This window comes from Bradysia coprophila, assembly GCF_014529535.1.
Source record: "Bradysia coprophila strain Holo2 chromosome X unlocalized genomic scaffold, BU_Bcop_v1 contig_44, whole genome shotgun sequence".
NCBI lineage: Eukaryota > Metazoa > Arthropoda > Insecta > Diptera > Sciaridae > Bradysia > Bradysia coprophila.
In genome coordinates this window covers 768326-793262 of record NW_023503337.1, presented here as the reverse complement: position 1 = coordinate 793262, position 24937 = coordinate 768326, and the positions used below count along the sequence as shown (strand labels likewise).

At 35.3% G+C, this 24937-nt stretch overlaps 1 protein-coding gene across 15 annotated transcripts in view; it reads left to right on the top strand.

Annotated features, from left to right (window-relative positions):
- LOC119070005 (neurobeachin) overlaps positions 1–24937 on the top strand; it is a 152066-nt gene that overhangs the window by 121644 nt on the left and 5485 nt on the right. For 2 of the 15 annotated variants that reach the window (XM_037174261.1, XM_037174262.1), the window contains 20 exons: positions 3–263; positions 4582–4722; positions 5949–6088; positions 6170–6239; positions 6324–6467; positions 9893–10145; positions 10233–10566; positions 10735–10940; positions 11287–11521; positions 11670–13213; positions 13282–13436; positions 13506–13670; positions 13746–14060; positions 14120–14239; positions 14292–14457; positions 15742–16158; positions 19530–19639; positions 20080–20178; positions 22322–22517; positions 22587–24920. In XM_037174261.1, the coding sequence (XP_037030156.1) occupies positions 3–263; positions 4582–4722; positions 5949–6088; positions 6170–6239; positions 6324–6467; positions 9893–10145; positions 10233–10566; positions 10735–10940; positions 11287–11521; positions 11670–13213; positions 13282–13436; positions 13506–13670; positions 13746–14060; positions 14120–14239; positions 14292–14457; positions 15742–16158; positions 19530–19639; positions 20080–20178; positions 22322–22517; positions 22587–24920 (7405 nt within the window). The remainder of the gene's footprint in view (positions 1–2; positions 264–4581; positions 4723–5948; positions 6089–6169; positions 6240–6323; positions 6468–9892; positions 10146–10232; positions 10567–10734; positions 10941–11286; positions 11522–11669; positions 13214–13281; positions 13437–13505; positions 13671–13745; positions 14061–14119; positions 14240–14291; positions 14458–15741; positions 16159–19529; positions 19640–20079; positions 20179–22321; positions 22518–22586; positions 24921–24937) is intronic. The other 13 variants (XM_037174271.1, XM_037174270.1, XM_037174268.1 and 10 more) reach the window with 13 other exon arrangements.

Below are 24937 nucleotides of genomic sequence, written 5' to 3'. Positions count from 1 at the left end.
AGTCACAGTTTCGATTCGACAACGAATGCTATTTGAATTTACCGGACAATCATAAGCGGGTGAGTTTAACCGGTAACGCTGATATCGACAATGCATCTTTGATGGCTATTGCTGGTGGTGAGGCGGATGATGTGAACGCAGCACCGACCAGTGACAGTACATTGGCAACTAATTCACCAGTTGTTGTACTGCAGTCGTCGGCAGGTGCTCAATCAAAAGCCGTCACCAATTCTATTGCTAGCGACGAATATAATTTTGCATCAGTAAGCATGTTTTGATTTTTATTTTATTTTTTTTTTAATTTATTTATTTTTTTAAAATTAAGTTACTATTAATGTCAACACAATTTGTGTCTAAGTTTGCTTTCGCTTTTTTATCCAGCTGGTCCACTATTGTGTGACTATAAAACACATATAAGGAAGTATAAGTGATCCAGCTGTTAACAAACTTAGACACAAATTTGGTTGACATTTACTGTACCAATATTTTTAAGTACTTTGACCGTATTTGTAGCATGTTAAAGTCGTTAAAGTCGAAATACGAAAGTTTACCGTTCTTATGTTCTTATTCTACGTGACCTGCATGTTACGATGACGTTGTCTGTTTGTTATTAAAAATGACGATGCGAAAGTAGATCGATTTCGATTGATTTAAAAGCTGTTCAATTTAAAATACAATGAACTAGTCGCATTTACCTTGATTTACTTTTTGTTTCTTTGTCTATTGTAATCGAAGATTGAACAATTTCAATCCAAATAGCCCTATTCAGTCCACATGAGTACAATAAAATTGTATACATGCATGTAAACGTACGGTAAGTTACCATTATTAGTAACATATATATTGCATTTGCGCCAATTCAAAAATGCATTTACTGTAGGGCTAATTAATGCGGAAACACTCAAACACTTTAAATGATGTCAAATTTTCAACGTTTATAATACCGTTACCGAGATTCTAAAATAGGTCAGCCCCAGTTCCGAAAACTTTCGAAGCGTCCCTGGGTGCAAATTAATTATTTATGAAATTACATTACAAACAAAAACTAAATTACTAGAATAGAATAAACTTTATTTAAAGTTCTTGTGTTTGATGTAAGTTGTAATGCATCAACAGAAAATTTTCTTCAACTTTTCCTTTCCGCTTATTACATTTTCGATTTTAAGAGCACAACACTCAATTGGAAGTTTTTTTCCTTTTTTGTTTGTTAGTTTCACTAGTTTTTGTTCAGATTGGTGCTGAATTATGACGGATATTCGATGATAAATGTTCAGAAGAAATTGATTGCTGAACTTGACTGGAGTTTCCCAGTTTAATTGTAATCAGAAATAAATTGGAAAAGTATATTGAGCAACTGAATATGAACACGAGCCAGTTCGAAATTAAATTGAATAATAGTTTTCATTTGTTTGACAAACGTATAAAATGTATGAAACCATTTTAAATTTACAGAAATTGTTAGAAATTCGCTTCAAACTTTACTTATAGATTTAAGTTATTGTCGCAGTCCACAGACTTCCACCACAAGAGAACTCTGTGTTGTCGTATTGTGTGTGTGTTCAAGAAAATGCTTTTCGCTAAAGTAATTAAATTTGTGAATAGAAACAGTCTTACCTTTTAAAACGCTTTCTGTTTTGTGTGTTTTGAACAGTACATAAGCATGAGAGGGTAAACATAAATCCATTCGAAAATGCTTTGGAAAATCACTTGTGAAAATAAAAGTCCATCAAAGAAAATCTTTCAATTTAATGAAAATCATTAGAAAAACTCTTCAGCTATGTCGCACAATAGTTGCCTTCGACAACCTATAGATTTTGAATGAGGTCTTGTGAGAGCAATGGTACGCTGATATTATAGCCTATATTTGTGCGTGTTTTGTTGTATTTTTGATACAACCGAAAAAAAAACTAGCCTAGCAACAGATTGCTGATTCGATTCCTTTCAATATTTTTTGTAAATGCTAAATCAAGTTTAGCTCTATCTACACACAGCGACGCGAAGGAGACCTAATTCAAATTTTTCTGTTGTTCTTCTGTTAAGTTTGATAGTACAACGAAGAAAAGTATGAATTAGGTTGCTTTCGCCGTGTAGATACACTAACTGGAATCACACAACGATGTGAAAAAAACACTGAATGCGAGATTAGAGCATTCTCTGACACTTCCACGAAAGAAATTTTAGGTAATTTTCCTTTTAGTTGGTATCCACATGACTGTGTGAAATTACATTAAGAAACGCAAATTGGGTTGTAAAGGAGAAACATTTCTAATACCATTTTTTTTAGATCGTTCACCACTCAAATCTACATTTATCCACCTCTCTCAAACAGAAGAAAACCACGTGAAAAAAATGGACCAGATAAAACTGTCTCTATTCAAAAAATAATCGAAAATCATTTCAATATCTGAACCGATTCCGTAATAATTTGTAATTAACTTTTGGGTTAAAAAACGACAATATTTTTTTTAGTTGCGATTGTGGAAAATTCCAACATAAAAAATGCAATAAAAATGACCGCTACCACATATTCTGTTCCATATCCATTTATATTTATTTATATCTTAACTGTAGTATCTTCTCTGTTTTTTTTACATATATTTTGCATGACAATATTATTTTATGGCCCCCAACAAATTACCCAAATGAATAGTGGCAGCATATTTTTTTCGCTATTTTTCGGAATTCAAATTTTCATTTTTATTTTACAGTAAACAACCAAATTGCACTTTCTACTATGTATAGCACACAGCCAGTGGATAATGCAATTTTTAAATTTCATGTACATATTTTTTTACATAAAATGTGTTTAGTAGCCGTAAAAAGGGGGTTGTTCGGTAAAAGTTTTTCAAAATTTCGATTTTCCTACAACAACTATGCACGGCTTTCCAACTTACAAGGGCGAAGAAGGATAAAATTTCTTCTGTAAGATTCACAAAAATATGAATATGAATATGAAAGGCAGCCCCTCAACATATTGTTTCATATAAAATGCGAAACAGTTTAAATTACAGTTTTTTTTTCATGGTATCATTAAACGAAAACCGTGGCATATATTTTTACAACACTATCTCTCCCACTCTGTCTGGATATTTAATAGTGGATTACTTATCAATGTGGCAAATGATGAAAATGGTACTTCTTGTGTGGGAATTTGCCGTACGAGGCGCAGCCGAGGTCGATAAACACTCAAGAAGTACCGTTTCCATCATTCACCCCATTGCCAAGTAAGGTATTTTATTCAAAAACTTGAGGTAAAGTTTTCGATACTCATGTTTTTGAATAAAATTCTTTTTTATGTATTTCTCTCTCAGCAACCCCTTCGGCTATATCCGTTTCGATGAAACTATGTTGTTGTGGTGAATTTTTGATTTTATTCCATTGTTGAATAAAATAAAAACTCACCAATTATCTGTGTGTTTTCCCCAAACATTATCAAATCAAACAAGAATTTTTTTTTTCGTATTTTTTCGCATCGTTACTTTTTTTTAGATTGTTCCCTCGCTGTTTTTTCTCTCTATATATACGTGTGCTTAAGTGCTTAATATCATTTACGACGATTTAAAGTTGATTTTCAACTGAATTTAAAAATATTTTCAGATATTCATTATTGTTTCAGCATTTCCCACTTTTTTCCTCTGTGTGTTTATTTTCGGTTCTTTTTTCTCTATTTTCATTTGCAGCATATTGCGCTTTGATTTAAATAATTTAATTTTAGGCGCTATGCGTCTTCATTTGCATTTTGGTAATTTCGAATGGAATGATTGGATTTCCGTTTTTATTCTGTTTTGATTGCTATAACGGTTCCGTACTCGTACTCACTAAAACTACCAGTCTGTTATATAGACACAATTAAGTACATACGAGCTGCCTTTGTCGGTAAAATGGAATGTTAATTTCACTTCAAACCAACCGAATTCATGCTCGTAATGTAGAATAAACAATTTGATTAAAATTCACAACTTCAATTATTAAATCACTGTTGAACAGCAATTTCATTTGTTTATGCAGAACTAAAATCATAGTAACTTCTCGACGGTATTTTTTGGATCTACATTACACTTCTCTTTACGCTTTCATTAAGAACTGATCAAAGTGGATCCCATTTTCTCATCTAATTGATATATGACTAAAGAATCGACTGGAAATCTTGGAAAAACTTTATCCGATTCTGGAAAGAATTTTTCACTTACATTAAATTTTCACGTTGAAAAAAACAAAACAAACAAACAGTGCAACGCTATGTTATACCACAAGTCGTAGAACCAATAAAGTGAAAACATAAAAATTCCATCGTTGCATAAATTTCCATACGTCTGCTTATAATAGTCTGTAGAACCACTAAGTATTATGTTTATGTTTCTCTGAAAATGTTAAACATGTCTTCACAGCAACCCATTTTCTGTCATCATAAAATTTCGTTTTGAACGAGTCGGAAATAAAAAAAATTAAATAAACAGAAAATGCACACACCCCCTTCTCATATCACATAAAAACCAACAACAACAGATACAAAAACAAAACAACCTATTGCACTATTTCAACATAAACATTTTTATTTATATTTTCTCGTAAAAATTATAGGTTCTGTACGATGGAAAACTATCCAGTGCTATCGTGTTTATGTATAATCCGGTCGCAACAGATGGCCAACTTTGTTTGCAGTCAGCCCCAAAAGGAAATGTTTCCTACTTTGTACATACACCACATGCACTTATGTTGCAGGTAAAATTTATTAATAATTCTCTTTAAGTATCCATTATAGTGATAGGAGATGCTTAGATAAATTTTCGTCATCATAATTTCGCGCATAAATGTTACTGCTCTGCATAAATTTTCTTTTGAATTACAGCGCTATACATCAGAATGTGTGGTACAGTGCATTTATTCATGCGAACACATTAAATATCGTATGTGGGTGGAATGGGTGGTTTTTTTGTTTTTTTTTTTTTTTTGTCGAGACAAATATCATGTCGACAGTTATGCAAAAATATCCCTTTCGATGAAACAAAGTTTGTTTAGACTTTTCATCCTGTACCTAGTAGCAATACCATTAATGTTTTTAAATTCCTTTCTGAATAATGGGACACACATTGACATTATACTAATTTGCATATCATAGATAATCTGCCAATAGCGTGTCATTGAATAACTCATTTCAATTTAAAATGATTAAAATGTTGACGCGCACATATGGAGACTATCATGTTCTTACAGTGGTTGCAAAAAAAAAGTTTCATCATATTTTCCGGGACGAGAACCAGTTCAATCAACATCGGTTTTCTGATTCAAAATGGTACATTTTGGTGTTGATGCAAGTTATATAGAGCTAATTCCAGCGTTTACCTTAGTTACATTCTCATAATTCTACGAAATTTGACAGAATTTTAACAAAAATAATTTCTGGTAAATTTTGTAGAATTTGGAGAACGTAATGAGCAATAAAAGTTGATTACCAAAAGAATTACGCTGCAATTACATTAATCATTGATGAAATGAGTATACTGTACAAGAATGACTATAACTTGCATGCAATTTAAGACAAAAAAAGCGTTCGTCAGAGGAATGTAACCCTACAGGTGGGATTCCTTTAGCAGCTGATGTACTCTTGCGGTAATTTTCACTTCCCGTGGAAATCTACTATACAAAAACTCAGAAATTTTTTTCAGTCTACTGTGCAATCAAATTCCACCTATACGTTGCTCTCTTGAAACTGACGTTCTTTTAATTTTTTTTTTTGAATTCGTCCTACAACCGTTTTAAAAATAAATATCGTTCTGTTATTGGGCAGCGACATCAGGCATCCTTTTCTCTACATTATTCTACAAGAATATTTACTAATGTATTTACCGAACCATTTCTCTATCCATAGAAAAATGTTTTAAACATAAAACGTTTTCAACACGACAATCCTCTAAAAGAATTTTTATTTTCCTATTTTATAACATCAGGATGTGAAAGCTGTCGTAACACATTCAATCCATTGTACGTTAAATTCAATCGGTGGAATACAAGTACTCTTTCCACTATTTTCCCAATTGGACATGCCATACGAAGGATGTAATGACGTTAAGCGAGATCCAGCTTTGTGGTAACTTTCATTTCTAAATTATTTTTATTGGCTTAGCAGTTTTCACATGGAAACTGGAATTACTTTTTATTCTTTCAATAGTTTCAAATTACTGGGTTTTATTTGCGAACTAGTCGAGAGCTCACAAACCGTACAACAACATATGATACAGGTATTATGCGCTTTAAGTTTAAAAGCCGTAAATGTGTCGAGGGAACGGAAAATATTTCAATTTCGACTTTCTTCATTATTGCAGAACCGTGGTTTTTTAGTTATTTCATTTATGCTACAACGTTCGTCACGTGATCATTTAACACTCGAAGTTTTGGGATCATTTTTGAGTCTTACAAAGTACTTGGTTACATGCCTTTCAGCCAATAGTGATCTTCTTCTGAAGCAGGTAAGTCATTTTATTATTGGTAAGGATTTCATAACAAAACGAAAACGTCGTCGCGGTCACTGGTATTGATTAAATGTAAATCGGAAAGGCGATACATTTTCGATCCAACCCTATCGGTTCCATTTATGAATGTTGCTCAAAAAATTGCAAACTTTGTAGATCGAATTTTCTCAATCTTATGACCCGCTTTTGCAGCAGTAAATAGCATACGAAAATTCACCAGTTTTAGCAGAAACCCCTCTAAACTTATTTCTTGACAGAGTGCTTATGACATTTTCTGTATTTTATCGGAATAGGGATTATAGTCAATGGTGAAGTTTCACATGGCTTCTCTTAAATTGAAGGGTTCTCAGCCTCTCATTAACACAAAAGCGGGAGAAGAATCTGTATTGTGATTGACACGAATTTAGAGTCTATCTTTTCAATTTTATCGCGAGTTATGTAAAGGATATCGCATGGTGAAGGCGTCAAAAAAGGTGCTCGATACACGAAAAGTACGGCTGTCAACACATGCACAGCATTTAAACCGTTCAACCGGTAATTGATTTCATTTGGGCAGTATTTTTTATGTATTCCTAATTATACCTGAGGGGTTCGAATATTATCGAATGATACAGTCGCTGTTTGGCTTCTCTACTGATAAGAAAATTACTACCGACAATAATCCGTGTCCCGATCAGCAGCTCTGACTCACGGTATAATGGGTTCAATATTATCTAAATGGTCGCCATTTACCTACCCTTACTGAGAAAAAATGGCTGACTAAAACATTGGCACCTTGTTCAACCAAAGTACTTCTTCAATCAAGATACGTTTCAAATAGGCTTTGTGTGCAGTATATAAAATCCCTCTAAAGAAAAGCAACTAGACAACGGAACAGTTTTATCTCCACCAAATACGTTTATTTTTTCCCTTGAGAAAATCGGTTCGAACAATTTTATGAAATTCTTATAACCTCAAACATGTAAATTTATTCGCCTGAAAGTTACACAAATAGAATTGTACGATCGGAAGACAAAATAAAAAACGGGCTTGACATTCTACCTATTTTCCTACAATATGGAAGAGAAAATCCGCATTATCGTAACAAAAATGAGAACAAAAAAAATCTCGATAACCGTTCAAAGCGTACATTTAGCTCGCATCAATAAATTATTGTTGTATTTACTGCATGATATTTTACTTGTAAAATTTAATTTTAAATCGTTAAATTTAATGAGGCTGAAAATAATTTTTATATTTAATTGTCTATGTACGTAAACGTAATATTGATACAAAATAATCGTTGGGTATAATCGTCGTGCTAATTGTTTGATAATCATTTTGATCAAAATTATTGATATTTGATATGTTTTTGTAATTTTTTTGGTTTATTTTTATTATCAAACAAGAAAATTCCACAAAATTATTTCGTTAGTCCCTTCCATATGTAAATGGAATTAAAACAAATCAGATTTGTAGCACGAATAGTCGACGTAAACAGACCGTATTGATAGTAGCATTTTTGTGGTTGCGAATATTTTTTTTCGAAAACTTTAAGGGTAACGCCTGAGGTAGAACAAGTCAGAAAATGTATGTGTTATCTGTCATTATTTCATTGCTTGCGAAAAAAATACATAAAGTCCTTACATTTTCATTTCGAGTGACGACTCGTCATATTATTGTGAAAACAGTTTTTTTTAAATTTTAAAATGGAAATGGCCATCGAGTGTTTTATCGCTGATATCACCCACTTGTAAGCAAACAAATTTCATAAATTAAGTTCTTAACACTCCAACGATTTCTGAACTAGATTCCTGACGAACTCTTTCAAATCTCAGATCTCATGGAACAGGAACAAGTTCCAGTTCATTGCAATTCATTCTATTCAAAGACAACAATCTCCTTTACATCTAAGAATGTAAAATATACTTCAAAACAGGCCAGGTCATCTAGGCTACGCCTTCGACAGACTTTGTGGTTTGTATACAAATATTCAATTCCACTTTTCCCCAAAAATTAGGATGACTATAAAGTTCAAGATAAGATGAATGTCCAGTTCACACAATCTCTCGATTACTGTGAATAATCCCGCTGAACATGACATTGCCTTGAGACTATCATACTAAAAAAAGAGAAACTCCAACCATCTTTAGGATACATAATAGATGAAAACCCGAAAACTCTAATACCTCTCCAATTGTGTGCATTAACTAGCAACATCTCTTGACCTGACTTTCCATCACAAAAATAATGTCATTAAATATTTTCTTTCTTTGTTGATGGCTCATCCGTCTATGGCTATTGTGTAGCGTTCAACCACTCAGATTGTAGACATTTATTTGATTTATTGCAAGCCTTATGCAGCAAACCTACATTTTTTTTACTTTGTGTTATGTACTTAACCCAGAAGTAAAATATGTAACTAATTGTAACAGAATCTGTTTTAACAGTGTCATGAGATGTAAAGCAATTACCACTCACATGATAAAATACGTTTGTTTTTGATTGAGAGCTTGCTTGCATACACTAAAACTTCGTATAATGGTACTGTAGGTGAACTAGTTCCTTTAATAAGCTCTACTCTCAAGGATGCCATTAATTTTTTTTTTAATTTTTATTTCTCTGATATGAGTTACACTACATGTCAAATACTGTTGCCGTAATAAATATGAGCCACTATGAAGCGTTTGTTTTACGACGGTAGTTCAGAAAATCCGAACTGATTATTCATTACGAAATGTCTACATTTAACCTTTCGGAGACGGAGACGGAGTTTTACTATCAGATCGGCTACTTCATTTGATCTAAGTATTTACAAGAGATGGAGGTCAAATTTTCTACTTCGTTTTCTTGATCATCGTCGTTTATTTCTGGAGTGTTTTTTATAGCAGATGATTGCTGTCCGTACACTACTGGAACAGTTTCTTCGAAATGCTTTCAGTAACGATTTTTGGAAAACATTTTCCCATATTTTCTAGAATCCTCCCTAATTTTGACAGATTTTGCCATATTTTCCTTAGTTTTCCCGAGAAAATTTGAAAAAACATGGGAAATTTGTAGGAAAACATGAAAAACTGTTTTCTGAAAAATAATCTCCCGATTTTCACAGCTAAAAAGCTTACATTCCGTTATTTAACTGAGGGTTTATGGAATTCGCCTTAGAAGATCCTATGATTTACGATGAATAAAAATGCCGTATGCATTTTCTTCCCAATTCCCCTTGTATGTTAAGAAATCGAAACTTTTGATTTTTTTTTTATTCAGAGAATGACCAATTTTTTTGTTGATATTTTTTTTTCGTTGGTGAATGCTGTTCGATCTTATTATATGATTTGTTGACGATTTCGATTTCGAATTTGTTTTATTATTTTGCTTGATTGTTGTTCTTGCTGCATGCCCTTTACCGGCTTGTAGCGGAACAGTATGTACACAGCTAAGGTTAGCTTTTTTGTTTTTCATTTCTGACGTGGCAGTTACTGGATCATGTACTATTCAATCCCTCGCTGTGGATATATACACCAGCTAATGTACAAGCTCGACTGTATTCGTATTTAGCAACGGAGTTTCTGAGCGATACCCAAATCTACAGCAATGTGAGACGAGTCAGCACGGTATTGCAAACCGTTCATACATTGAAATTTTATTATTGGGTAGTGAATCCACGAGCTAAAAGTGGTATTATACCAAAAGGATTAGGTAACTATTCAATGCATTTTCGATCATAATCATCTAACGAAATACTGGTCGCTGATGGAAAATAACAAAAACATATTTTATTAATAGATGGACCCCGTCCAGCCCAGAAAGACATTCTAGCGATTCGGGCGTATATTTTATTGTTCCTAAAACAGCTGATTATGATTGGTAATGGTGTCAAAGAGGATGAACTGCAAAGCATTTTAAATTATTTAACGACAATGCACGAGGATGAGAATTTGCATGACGTATTGCAAATGCTTATATCGTTGATGTCGGAACATCCCAGCTCGATGGTACCTGCCTTTGATATTAAACATGGCGTTAGAAGCATTTTTAAGCTAATGGCAGCTGAAAGTCAACTGATAAGACTGCAGGCGCTGAAACTTTTAGGTTTCTTTTTGTCACGTAGTACCCATAAGTAAGTGAATTGGTTTGATTTGGGGTAATGATGCGTTGGTTTCGTACCGAAACGAATATCTGATGTTATGAAAAAGAAGAGAAAGTTTTCAGTCAGCCAACACATTCTACACCCCTTCCTTCCCTTTAAAATATTTACACCGAATTTATCTTCACGCACGTTTATCAGTAATGTTTTTTACAGACGTAAATATGATGTGATGTCACCGCATAATCTCTACACCCTACTAGCCGAACGTTTACTACTTTATGAAGAATCACTTACCCTTCCCACATACAACGTACTCTACGAAATAATGACCGAAAATATTGTCCAGCAAATTCTTTACACAAGACATCCGGAACCGGAAAGCCACTTTCGCTTAGAGAATCCAAGTAATTATTTTGAGTGCTTTTTATATTTTATTTTCGACAATTCTTCCTTTAAATTTCCATCAAAGTCCATTATCTTTTGTAAAGAAAGGCACAAAAAAAAATCAGACAAAATAAAACGAAACTCTACGAAACTTTTATTTTATCTTTGTTGATGTCCTTTCGTGTTGTTGTTGTTTATTATATTCCACGCTGACGAATAACATATAAAATGGCAAGAAGAAGAAAGAAAAAAAATTGAAGCAAAAGAACTTTCTAATTAAATTTTCCAAATTTCCCTTTTCTCTATATTTATTTTCATCATTTTTCTTCCGTTGCGTTCATCTTATTCTTTAAATTAATTTTTCAGTGATTTTGAAAGTTGTCGCAACACTTATCCGCCAATCGAAACAAACCGAACAACTTTTAGAAGTGAAAAAGTTATTCCTGTCGGATATGACTTTGCTCTGCAATAATAATCGAGAGAATCGTCGCACCGTACTTCAAATGTCTGTTTGGCAAGAGTGGCTGATCGCAATGGCTTATATACATCCCAAGAACAGCGAAGAGCAGAAGATTTCGGATATGGTATATTCGCTGTTTCGGTAAGTTTGTTTCGATGCAACATGCAAGTCCATCAGTGTGTCTAATTATTACTAATTTTCCGAATTTCGTTGGTCGTCCGATGCACCGTTTATTTACAATGTTTCCGATGCTAAATAATTTGGTTCAACTTTCGTCATTTTTTTCCAGAATGCTTTTACACCACGCTATCAAACACGAGTACGGTGGCTGGAGAGTTTGGGTCGACACACTGGCTATTGTCCATTCAAAAGTGTCGTATGAAGAATTCAAGTTACAATTTGCCCAAATGTATGAACATTACGAGAGACATCGCACCGACAACATAACCGATCCGGCGCTACGACGTGCCCATCCGATCAGCACCATTAGTGGCTGGGATCAAGATCGCGACGATTCGTCAGCAACGGATCATCTCAAGATTGAGGAGGTCAAAGGTGCTGACAACAATCAAACCAATAACTACCATGCAACAAATGGAATATCCAATAAATCCGATCAAACGAATAACGTGGATATGGATAATGTGAAATGTGCTTGCGAAGGCGATGATCAACAGAGACAACCTCAACCCCAATTAAGTGCCAATAAGGATGAAGAAGCGCCAAAATTAGTATCGTCAATTTCAAGTATTTCGGACGTGTACAATAAGCAAATCAACGGTGAGACGATATGTGATGGAAATCGTTTGGAAGATGTGTCGGAAGAGACCAGTGTCGGTACACCGGAAAAAATAGCGGGTTCGGGACAAGAAGCGTTAAAACAAGCATTGGAAATCGACAGTTACGAGAAGGAGGAGGAGTCCAAGGAAATCGTCGAGGAAATAATCGAGAATATTTTGCAGAAAAGTGAGGCATTGCTTGAAGATTGTAAAAACACCAGCGATTTGATAACGCACGACAGCACCTCGTCGCCGGTGATCAAAGACGAGGAAATTGAGTTGGCAGTCAGTGAGGTTGTAAAGGGCGTGTTGGAAATAGAGAAAATAAAACGTGACAATGAAACGACATTACCAGAAGTGCAAACCACTGTTAGTAGTGAAGCGAAAGATATCAGTGATTCGAGTGATGCGTTAATAATCAAAAAATCACTGGATATCGACAACAATGTTACCGATGACTCAATCAAGACTGACTTATTGTTATCGACTGCAACTATAGCGAATAATAATCAACCAATTAGCGAAACGAAAGACGATACTAACGATGACATTCAAGGTATAATCACGAACATTGTTCATGAAGTCATTGACAATTGCTTAGAGCAAACCATTTTAAACGACAATGAGAAATGTGATAACAACAATAGCGAAGCTGTTGTTACGCAGACGGCCGTCGAAAATGTTGATAAAGTTTTAGACGATGCGGTTGATACTGCTGAGTCATCGCTAAATACAAATGAAGAAATTGCTAAGAGTATCCTGTACGAGATTGTTGATAAATGTGTCAAAGGTGAGGCTGATGAGAATGAGGAGGAAGAGAACAATAACGATGAAAGTCTAACAGCTACAAAGACTGTAAACGTAAACAATGAGAAGACGGAAATTATCTCCGAAGTTTCTGAAGAAATCATTGCTCAGACAACCGAACGTATGGAAGTGGAAACTGGAATTAATGTGGAAAGTAATGCAAGTAGCAACAAACCAGCGCCCGTTCACAATGAAAGACGACCCCAAAGTGCGTCAACAAGCACTCAAGTGGAAAATAACCATTTCGGTGAGTTGTTCAGTCATTGCACAGCTTGGAACGTCGATAATTTTTTTTACGTGTTGCGTGTTTTTTAGATGCCAAACAATCACGTCCAAAGTCTGGATCGACAAGACCAATGTTCAGTCCTGGACCAACAAGACCACCATTTCGAATACCTGAATTCAAATGGTCGTATATCCATCAACGATTGCTATCGGATGTTTTGTTTTCTTTAGAAACCGACATTCAAGTGAGTACTCTGCCGTCATTGGTGAGACAACCCTGTAACTTTGTTTAAACAAACACATTTTTGATGCAGGTGTGGCGAAGCCATTCCACCAAAAGTGTTTTGGATTTCGTTAATTCAGCCGAGAATGCAATATTCGTTGTAAATACCGTGCATTTGATATCGCAATTGGCCGACAACTTAATTATCGCCTGTGGTGGTTTGTTGCCTTTATTAGCTAGTGCTACGTCACCAAATGTAAGAATTATTGGAAATTCATTTCTCTCTGCTGACGGCATGTAAATCAAAAAAAAAAAATTGTTTCAATTATAGTCCGAACTTGATGTCCTTGAACCCACCCAAGGCATGCCACTAGAAGTAGCTGTTTCGTTCCTCCAACGATTGGTGAATATGGCTGATGTGCTGATATTCGCTAGTTCACTGAACTTTGGCGAATTGGAAGCGGAAAAGAATATGTCGAGCGGAGGCATTTTAAGACAATGTCTACGATTGGTGTGCACTTGTGCGGTACGAAACTGTTTGGAATGTAAAGAACGCACACGATACACCAATGGTGGAACACCGCGTGATGCTCCCGGTGCGGCTCATCTGCAAGCACTGATACGTGGAGCACAAGCATCACCAAAGGTAAAATTTTAAATTTACTTTTTAGCCGACCGAATGAATCAACACTATTTTCCCGGTAGTTTTTATCAAAAAACATCGTCGAATCACTAACGGGTCAACTAAGTCCAGTCAAAGATCCCGAAAAGTTGCTTCAGGATATGGACGTAAATCGTCTGCGAGCGGTAATTTATCGCGACGTGGTAAGTTTGAATCCTGAGCTGCACAAAATCACCGGCAAAATGTTGTTATAAGAAACGAATGTTTCAGGAGGAAACGAAGCAAGCTCAATTCCTGTCACTGGCTATCGTTTACTTCATTTCCGTATTGATGGTGTCCAAATATCGTGACATATTGGAGCCACCCGTTGAACCAGTCGTTCGGGCATCACCATTACCTCAGCGTCAAATACAACAACAGGGTGAGTAGAAATGATGTGATTGGTTCGCTTTCATCGGACAAGATTTTTTATTGGGATAGAAAAGGAAAATTTAAATCGAAAATGGGAAAACGATTTTGGATGAATGACTTGTTACAAACGAACAAAAAAATGTTTGAAATGTGACGTTACGAATGCCAGTTATTTTCGATTGCACTGGTGTTAAGGATGTGTTTCATTAGTTGAACGGTATTTTTTTGCAATGTGACAAACAAACAGCTGTGACACTAATTACACTAAGGTCGTTAAAAGTGAAAACCATTTTTTTTATCGAATCCCATTTGCACAACCTTAAACTTCATTTTCGTCTTACATTTTGGGAAAATACAATTTCGTTGCTTCATTACGAGAGTTCAACCAATCAACACTCAGGGTTGGACAGGTTAACGAAAAGCCCACCGTGCGACATATACAAAACAAAATTCGAAACAGTAATTGAAAAGCTAACCGGACAATGCAAGGTATAGTCAGTCCCGACCAGTTATCACTCGTCATCTAAAAAGACGAAAGAAACCTTTTTTTTCTTCTTCAAATTTTTATTAAACTAACGCTTCCGGAAATTATATTTACCTGTTTTGCAATGGTGTTTATACAGGGCTGGCTTATGCAATGGGCAAAGCAAAAAAAAATCTGCGTAAAAATCTCATAGCGCTGCAAATGATAATCCAGTCCTTTGTGTTTGCATAAACTTATCTGTATCATTAAAAGTTGTCTCCGCAGTGTTGAATTTATTGCAACCCACACAGTGGCTGAGCATTTTCTCTCTCTAGCTGTCGCTTTACATGAGCAAGAAGTAATATGAAAAAAGTGTATTTGATTAGTTTGAGAAGCAAACGCAACTAACGAATGCGAATTCACTTGGCATAATGTTGCAAAGGTGATGAGCGACATCTGGTTAAACTTTCAATGAAGCAGGAAATTGATTTTGAGCTTTAACAAAACAAGTGATCGTTAAGTGTGGTTGGGAGATCTTGTAGTGTAAGTCTTGGTCTACAGTTGCTAAACGATACGTTGAAAGTATTTAATACGCACAGCTAACCAATGAATCATGACTGGCATTCGTTTTCTCTGCGCTAGTTGGATGAGGAGATTATCTAATGATAAAAAAAAAACTGTGTACGCTAATGCTCCTTATAGTAAATATGCAAACTTATCCTTAACCCTTGTCCATTTTTTTTCTCTTATTACACGCTGCTTTTGGATATTTTTCGTTTTTTTTTTATTTTGATTTTTACTCTAAAATATTTTGAAAAAAAAACTTAATAGAATCGTCTTCTCGACCACTATTTCCGCAATGGTCACACCATGTTTATCCACAATTTTTGCCCGGTTCACATCCAAACCATCAATCGCAACAAAATTCAAATAATGTCATCCATCATCATCAACAAAATAACACTCAATTGTCACACAATCATCATCACACTAACACTAGTAATATAAATCATCATAATTTAACTAATAATGCATCGACAACCACATCCACCACGGTCGCAAACAATTACAATAACGAAATTAACACAAATTATTATCATCGCGACAATTTGATAAATAATTCGTCGTCTACGTATGCTCATATTAGAAACCGGGGTAGCAATGGAGTTGGTGGCGGTATGATCAAGAATGGTATCAATAATAATTTTCGATTTAGGAGTACACCGGGTATTGGACAGTTTATGTATGGTTAGTGTGGTTTAATGGAAAGAGGAAACATAAAATCGTTGTACTTTTGCAAGTTTGTTGTGGATGTTTTTGTTTTCTATTTTTTTTTTCGTTTCGTTTTTGTTTTGTTTTCTTTTTAAAATCAAATCAAATTTTAGGAATTGAATTGAATCGAATTTTTTGTGTTTTATCAATCGAAAAGATTTGAATTTGCTTCGACAAACAAATTAGTTTTTGCATTTCCGTTGCTTATTTTTTGATGAAACAAAAATTCTTTTGTTTCGAGCGCTCATCAATTGAAATTGAATAAATAGGTCGGAATAAACGTTTCCATCGTCGATATAACATTGATGCACATATATGCAAGCGCATAGTTGAAAGCAAAATATTTTTCTTTGTCGAAGCAAAGCTATAATGATGTATAGATGACCATTGAACTTATCGTCTGATAAATTTTTAATTTTTCAATATTTCAACTTCAGTTATTAAAACGATCCCATGGGCAATGATGTGTACATAAACATGATGCTTTAGGTGTTTTGTTCAATTTTTAATTTTATTGCATTGCCCGGCCGTTATGTTGCATTTAAACCGCATGATTAGCTTCGAGATATTGCTTAGCTCCCGAGTGTAGCCCCAGAGAGCTGAGCGAATTTGACGGTGTTTCAACGGGATTGCAAGATAGTGCAACTAACTACTGTCGATGCAATAAAATTGCTGGTTAAATCACTTAAATAGTCGGGTGTATATAATATACAAGATAGCTTAAACGATACGGTTCGATGAGCTTCACCTTGTGGTACATAACGTCGTATTATAATTGATTTAGCCAGCAAAGTTATAAGATACTATGAAACTTTCGTTCACTAGTCTTCTTCTTTTGAATTGCTTTTTCTCCAAGCTCTTTGCTTATTTAAAATATTTATCTTTAATCCAAATTTCTCTAAATGTTAAGTTCGGGAGGAACAACGGAAATGCTCTGATAATATTTTCGTTTCGTTTTATCATATTTAAAAAAAGGTCAGAAAAACTGGTCGGTTGCCTTCAATAAAATTACAATTTCGTTTTGCATACTGTCTTGATGGATAGTTTTATAGAACGATTAAATTTGCGCTGGCTGATTTTTCTTTTCTTTTTCATAACTCAAACACAATATTACACAAACGACGTAATTTTTTCGAGCTTATTCTTCCTGCCATTGTGATTGGCGAGCAATTGTTCGTTGGTTCTTATTAGCAGAGCATATTGTGATGAATAAATTAACATTTATTCGCAACAGAACCTACTCTGCTCCGGCGATCTCCAATCGCCCATTTTCAGACTCTATCAGATCGGACTCAATTTTTTAAAATATCCAGATCGATTTCTTGGTCGACACAAATTGACTGTCTGAAGCATTTAATGAATGATACGAGTGATACAGTCTCTGGTTTTAATTTGTTAATGACGTCGATGTAGACAATTTATTAGAATTGGACTGGTGATTTATCTCATTAAAAAGATTATTGGCAATGACGTTGTAGCGTAGTTCTAGTCAGTAGAAATTAGTTTTTTTTTAGTTTATCGCAGATCGTATCGCCTCCTCGACAGTCGTTGGACGATTTTTTTTTGTAATTCGAACATTTTCAATTTATTTTCGAAATTTCATCTTCGGAAAGTCTTACAAGTACTGAAGATGATTGTGTGACAACCGCAAGGTCTAAAGCTTGTTTACGATGATTCATTGAACTACGTTGTGTCATCACTTCTGTTACAACAATTTCGTAGTGGAAAGAACAAATGCAATTAATTTTTCTGCTCAATCCAACCCCCAAGGTGTAAAGTTACAACATTTGGTTGTTATGGGACCATAATATGTGTTTTGTGTGATTATTACGTTTCGTGCATTCGAAATATTTTCTGCATAACCAGTAACAATTAGTCCTGTATAAACGAAACGTAGAAGACAAAAAAATCCACGATTTAATTCTATGGAATAAGTTAATGGCTTCCCGGTACTAATTATTTTTTCAAGCCGAAGGCGACCTGTAAATGTATCTCGAATTCATGCATTGTGCATGATTAACTTGTGAATTTTAATGATGTTGTACGAAGTTCAAAATAACAAATCGCCAGCATGAAATTGTTTAAAATTGTAGCTGGAATGAAATTAATCTTTTGAAAGCGGTGTATCGTTTCTGCGGTTGGAAGTTCTCATGTCCGTGATATTATGACCATTTCATAAACCACTAAAAATGGAGATTTATTTGACAAAGGGACCTAATATTTGTTAATATTAAGCTTTCACACACGATCAACACTAACACTTTTGTGACCTGGATAGAAAGAAGAAAAAGAAAAACAGAAAAATCATAGCAAAATTTATGTTTTACGTTTTTGTTCCTACCTAATACAAGAGTGGATGGCGTTGTTTTTTTCCCCAGTAGTATCTGAGAATAGTTTGTCATCTGTCATATTTTTTATGGTTTCCCATTGTTTTTTTTTTGAGTTTTCCTATTTTTGTTTATTCGAAATTCTTTTGTTACTGCACTCAATTTGAGTTTCCGAATTGGATGAATGAAGCGAAAGATGTACACAAAGGGAAATAGTTTTTTCAATGGGTTGGTAATCAAAAAAGAAAATGTGAACTCAGTAGGATGTTCAACGACATATCAATGTTGTTATACCAATGTCTTGGGAGATTTGGATTGGATTTTTATTTAATTTTGTATGCGTGCAGGAAGAAAATCATTCAGATTGCATTGACATTTCGATTACGACCTTTCGTTGAACAAAAGTCTGAACAGAACTTCGTTCTACATGTCTACCAAATAATGCGGAATCGAGATCGTGTGATACAGCAATTACTTCAATTAAATTAGTCCTGCGTTTTTTCACTTTTTAAAGCAGGATAGTTGAATTGATACTGGTTACATGAGGAGATTTTAATTAAAATCCTAAGTCACTACACTTGACAAGGATGCAAAGGGTTCAAAATACGTGAAGACATTCTCTCATATGTTCGTTTAATGTGACGCTAAGATGTGAGCTCATAAAACGTCTTAGTTAACAGTACAAGAATTCTTTGGTCCCGATCAAAATTCTAAGACCCAAATAATTCAGGATGCCGAGGGGTATTTTTGTGTGGTCTTCTGCCTTAGTTTGCCTAAACTGCATGCTCGAATAATTGGACAAAACTACAAAATTAGCTGCTAAGTCTCTACTGTTAATATAATTCTAACATTTTCAAGCACAACAATAATTTCAAAGAGCATTTCCTTATGACATAGCTGAGAAAAAATAAGTGAATTGCATGGCTTTTTACCAAGGCGAAACGATTTAGTTTTAAATAGTTCTCAACGAATGTTTATTAACGTTTTTCGCTGACGAAACTTCCTTTCACATTTGAACAGGTTCACGAGCCATGCATGATGGCGACTATGAAGTTATTGTCGTCGATGAAAATAATTCATCCGTTCTGGCTGATCAGGATTCACATTCCAGCGGACCGCCTTCAATCAAGGTTAGTAGAAGAAATTTATTTTATTTTTAAACAGACTTTCAGCAGTAAATTGAAAAGGTTGTCTTGAAATAAGGTTTCAAACGCATGTTTTTCTCTATAATTATTTTAATGGATGACGTTTCTAAAATGCTGTTTTAAAATTGTTAACGAAATAATTATTCGATTGTATACGTAGACAAATAATAAATTTATTTTTTTGATTAATTAAATTACAACATCAATTCAATTTAAAAACTTAGCTACAAAAAAAAATCGATTTTTTTTCTTGGGTTTATGCGCTTTTTGATTGAATTGGGAATTCTAAAACAATTTTCCAACTCTATGGTGTTACTTTATTCAGGCATTCTCTTATTAACCGTATTGCTTTGTTATTAATTTCTATTTTTATTTTAACCAAACCAAAAACATTTAAATATATTAACTGCATGACACAACAACAGACAACGAGTATAACAAAAAGCGTTTCGTCACTAAGTGGTAACATACAAACTCAGCCATTATCACCACCGAAACCAATACTACCCAAAAAGTTGAAGAAGGTAAATTTTTCATTTTTATTTTTACAATCTTTTTTCATTCGCCCGTTTGAATCAGTCCCATCGGGTTTACCATTTTATTTTTCATTTTCACTCCGTTGTTTACGACCAGTTTTATACAGATTTTTTTTTGTTTCCATACTTTTAGATATGAGCACACACTACCTCACATTTAGAGTTGAGCAAAATTTCTTATCATTTAATTTTTAATGCGAATTAATTCCTTTAATATTGACCGTCTGATTTGTATTCAGAACTGCATAATCACCGCTCCTCCCTTCTCATCGACGTAATTGTTCATTGGGGATTGAGTAATCTAAGGATAGGAAAAATAATTGCAAAAATTATTGGTTTTTTTTTGTGTGGGCGTTTAATTGGTTTAGTAACTACCGAGACAGGACCATCGTATTGGGAACGCAAATTTTATGAACGTCAGTTCGATTGGCGTCTGACTTAAATACTATGGGAGGATTCATTAATTCCGTAACAAAATTTTCAGTTCTATCCTTCTTTCACTTTCTAAGATGTCTGAGTGTCAGGTGTTGGAAGAAATCTACTACCGGCTTTGGTTATGAAATTGATGAACGGTCCAACAATTTCTTCCCAGTGACGACAACTCATTGTTCTTCCATTCCATTAAGACATTAATTTAAACGACGTTGATCGAAAATTTATCGATTACCGTTTTATAGCTTAGCTCCGTAGGATAAACGCTTTGTGGCTTCAATAACTTCTAATTGTTATTTACATGATACACAATCATATTGTTGCATCATTCATCTTCCAATGTGAATTGAGAAGCAATATTAAAACGTAATTTTGGTATATGCAATTCAATCAATAGTGCTGGTTACGCACTGATGTGTTTAGATGATTATGTGTGTTTCAATTTGGTTTGATCAGGGACCATTCGCAAAGTACGTCAAAGTGAACGAAAAATATTTCGAAATCATATGAAGCGCATATGAAGACCCTCCGCTAATAATTTATCCCTTACATGTGGGAGGTTTTGTGGCGATTTTCTTCTTCGGGCAGGAATATGTTTTTTTTATTCCAACATTCAAAAGGTCAATCCACCTGGTAACAGTGAAATTTAAAATGTGTTCTGATGTGGGAGTTGTTGTGATTTGTAAATGATTCCACACAAAATTTGTTTAGCAAACGAAAATCTTTTTATTTTAGTATTTCATTACCGTTGCGAGCGCGTGCTTTTCGAGTTAAAAGAAAATAGAAATCTAGATGTTCATGTGCTCAACAAATATCGTGTGGAATCAATTACAAACCACAAAAACTCGCAAATGAGAACGAATTTCGCTCCCTGTAAATATAATGTAATGTTATATGGAAAATGACATCGTTTCCATACTGTGTACCAGTAACTTAAAGTGAGGAATAGAAATTTCGCTTGGATCATTTTCAGTCTGCGTGCAGTTTCAATCACTTTTATTATAACAAATCCATTCAAAGCACACCATATGTGAAGCCCATTTCCGAATGCTATGCATTTCCATTTTTTTTTATTTTGGATATTTGTTAGAAATATTGAAGATTCGATTGGCACTGCAGCATAACCCATTTTTTCTCGCTGCACGAGTTGAAATGTAAACTGAAATCGTAATACATTTTCGATGTTTACACACTTTAAAACGAAACTGCGTTGCACAATGAACACACTATAGCGATTTGGTTTGCATGTCCGTCCAAGGATTATATTGCCTTTTCGATATTAATTAATTTGTGTAGTTTGTAATTGATGCTATGCCAACCTATACACACAATTAATTGATTTTTTTTTGTTGTAACATTTTTGTAGGTGTAGTAAGTAGGTGTGAATGTGTAGTGTATTTCTGCATAATTTATAAACGAACATAATGAACCCACGTATTGCACCAGTGTGTGGTAATTCCCTTTTTTATTAAAAATTATTTGTTGGTATGACACCATTGTACATACAGCAGTTAAAAAGCACCACTCAAAAATGTGTAGAATTTATAGATTTGCGAATGGCCATAAATTTATCAGTAAATTTAATTCCATGAATTGCATATCAAATTGACCATAAAATTTATCATAAAATACGGAATCACTAAATGCAACCAAAAAAATGTTCCGAGCTTAATTAAATCTTTGGTTTCAACCATTGCAGAGTGTTGATTCGGATGCGGGCTCATTGAATATTAATTCAACTGAAAATGAGGTGCCCGATGTGGAAACATCAAGCGAAATTTTAGCGGATGATAATAAGCCAACCAATTCGAATGATGAAAGTTGGACTGACGTTAATTTGAATGAAGACGGCAACGACAAGATACGCGACATCGAAGGAAACATTCATCATATCGGTATGTCTTTATGAAAATATCCGTCTCATATTTGCAATATTTCATTTCCATTAACCGTTGCATCTACAGCATCTGAGCGAGGTGACAAACCAGACTCCGAAATATCCGTTGTGCGTGTACCAGACAATTATCAGCAAACAGGTAATCGATCTCGGCCTGACGATATACCAATGAAAGCTCCTCTAGTCGGTCAATTACCGTTAACAACTCCATCACGTGAAGCTAGCCTTACCCAGAAACTGGAAATTGCTTTAGGACCAGTTTGCCCATTGCTACGTGAGATAATGGTAGACTTTGCACCATTCCTCTCGAAAACGTTGGTCGGTTCTCACGGCCAGGAATTACTGATGGAAGGAAAGGGTCTAACAACATTTAAAAATAGTCACTCCGTTGTTGAGCTCGTTATGTTGCTCTGCTCGCAAGAATGGCAAAATAGTCTTCAAAAACATGCAGGCCTAGCGTTCATCGAATTGATTAACGAAGGAAGATTGTTGTCGCACGCAATGAAAGATCATATTGTCCGTGTAGCTAACGAGGCTGAATTCATTTTGAATCGAATGCGGGCTGATGATGTACTTAAGCATGCCGATTTTGAATCGCAATGTGCCCAGACACTAATGGAACGGAGAGAAGAGGAACGAATGTGTGATCATTTAATTACTGCCGCACGAAGACGAGACAATGTGATTGCCAGCCGCTTATTGGAAAAGGTCAGGAATATTATGTGTAACAAACATGGTGCATGGGGCGAGATCAGTGGGGCAATGACTAAACCAACATTTTGGAAATTGGATGCCTGGGAAGACGATGCTCGACGACGAAAGCGCATGGTACAAAATCCAAGAGGTTCAACACATCCACAAGCTGCTCTTAAAGCGGCATTGGAAAACGGAGCACCGGATGATGCCATTCTGCAAGCTCGTGAAGAGTTTCATTCGCAAATTGCTGTCAGCAGATCTCATCAACAATCGCAACAATCTACAGATTTGTTAGATGATGCCGAATTATTGATTGAAGACAGAGAACTCGATCTTGACTTGACCGGACCGGTTAATATAAGTACCAAAGCGAAGCTCATAGCTCCAGGACTAGTTGCGCCTGGAACTGTTTCAATAACCACAACCGAAATGTACTTTGAAGTAGACGAAGATAGTGCCGACTTCCAAAAAATTGATGCTGAAGTACTGAAGTATTGCGATCACTTGCACGGAAAATGGTATTTCTCTGAAGTTCGAGCAATTTTCTCGCGACGCTATCTTCTTCAGAATGTGGCCATCGAAATCTTTTTAGCGTCCAGAACATCAATTCTGTTCGCCTTTCCCGATCAGCACACAGTGAAAAAAGTTATAAAAGCTCTACCACGCGTCGGAGTTGGCATTAAATACGGCATTCCCCAAACACGTCGAGCGTCAATGATGTCACCAAGACAATTGATGAGAAACTCGAACATGACGCAAAAATGGCAGCGCCGAGAAATATCAAACTTTGAATATTTAATGTTTCTGAATACGATTGCGGGTCGAACCTACAATGACCTGAATCAATATCCTGTATTCCCGTGGGTGTTAACAAATTATGATTCACGCGAATTGGATCTGAGCCAACCAACCAACTATCGAGATCTTTCCAAGCCGATCGGAGCTTTGAATCAGAGCCGACGAGAGTATTTTGAAGAACGATATGAAAGCTGGGAAAATGACACCATTCCACCGTTCCACTATGGAACACATTATTCTACATCGACATTTGTCTTAAATTGGCTAATTCGTATCGAACCGTTCACGACTATGTTTTTGGCTTTGCAAGGTGGCAAATTTGATCATCCTGATCGACTATTTTCATCGGTCGCACTATCGTGGAAAAATTGCCAACGTGATACCTCTGATGTTAAAGAATTAGTCCCTGAATGGTACTTCCTACCCGAAATGTTCTACAATTCGTCGTCGTATAGATTGGGAACTAGGGACGATGGAGCAGTCGTTTCTGACGTTGAGCTACCGGCATGGGCTAAAACGCCAGAGGAATTCGTTCGCATTAACCGCATGGCCTTAGAATCAGAATTTGTCTCATGTCAACTACATCAGTGGATAGATTTAATATTCGGTTACAAGCAGCGTGGACCGGAAGCCGTTCGAGCCACAAACGTATTCTATTATTTGACCTATGAAGGCAGCTGTGAACTAGAGTCTATAACAGATCCAGTTATGAAAGAGGCTGTTGAAAATCAAATCCGAAACTTCGGTCAAACACCCAGTCAATTATTAATGGAGCCGCATCCACCCCGGAGTTCGGCAATGCATCTGTCACCAATGATGTTCAATGCAATGCCGGATGATGTGTGCATGTCGATGAAATTCCACCTCAATTCGCCAATCATTCATATCTCGGCAAATACGTATCCCGGTAAGAGTGATTATGAT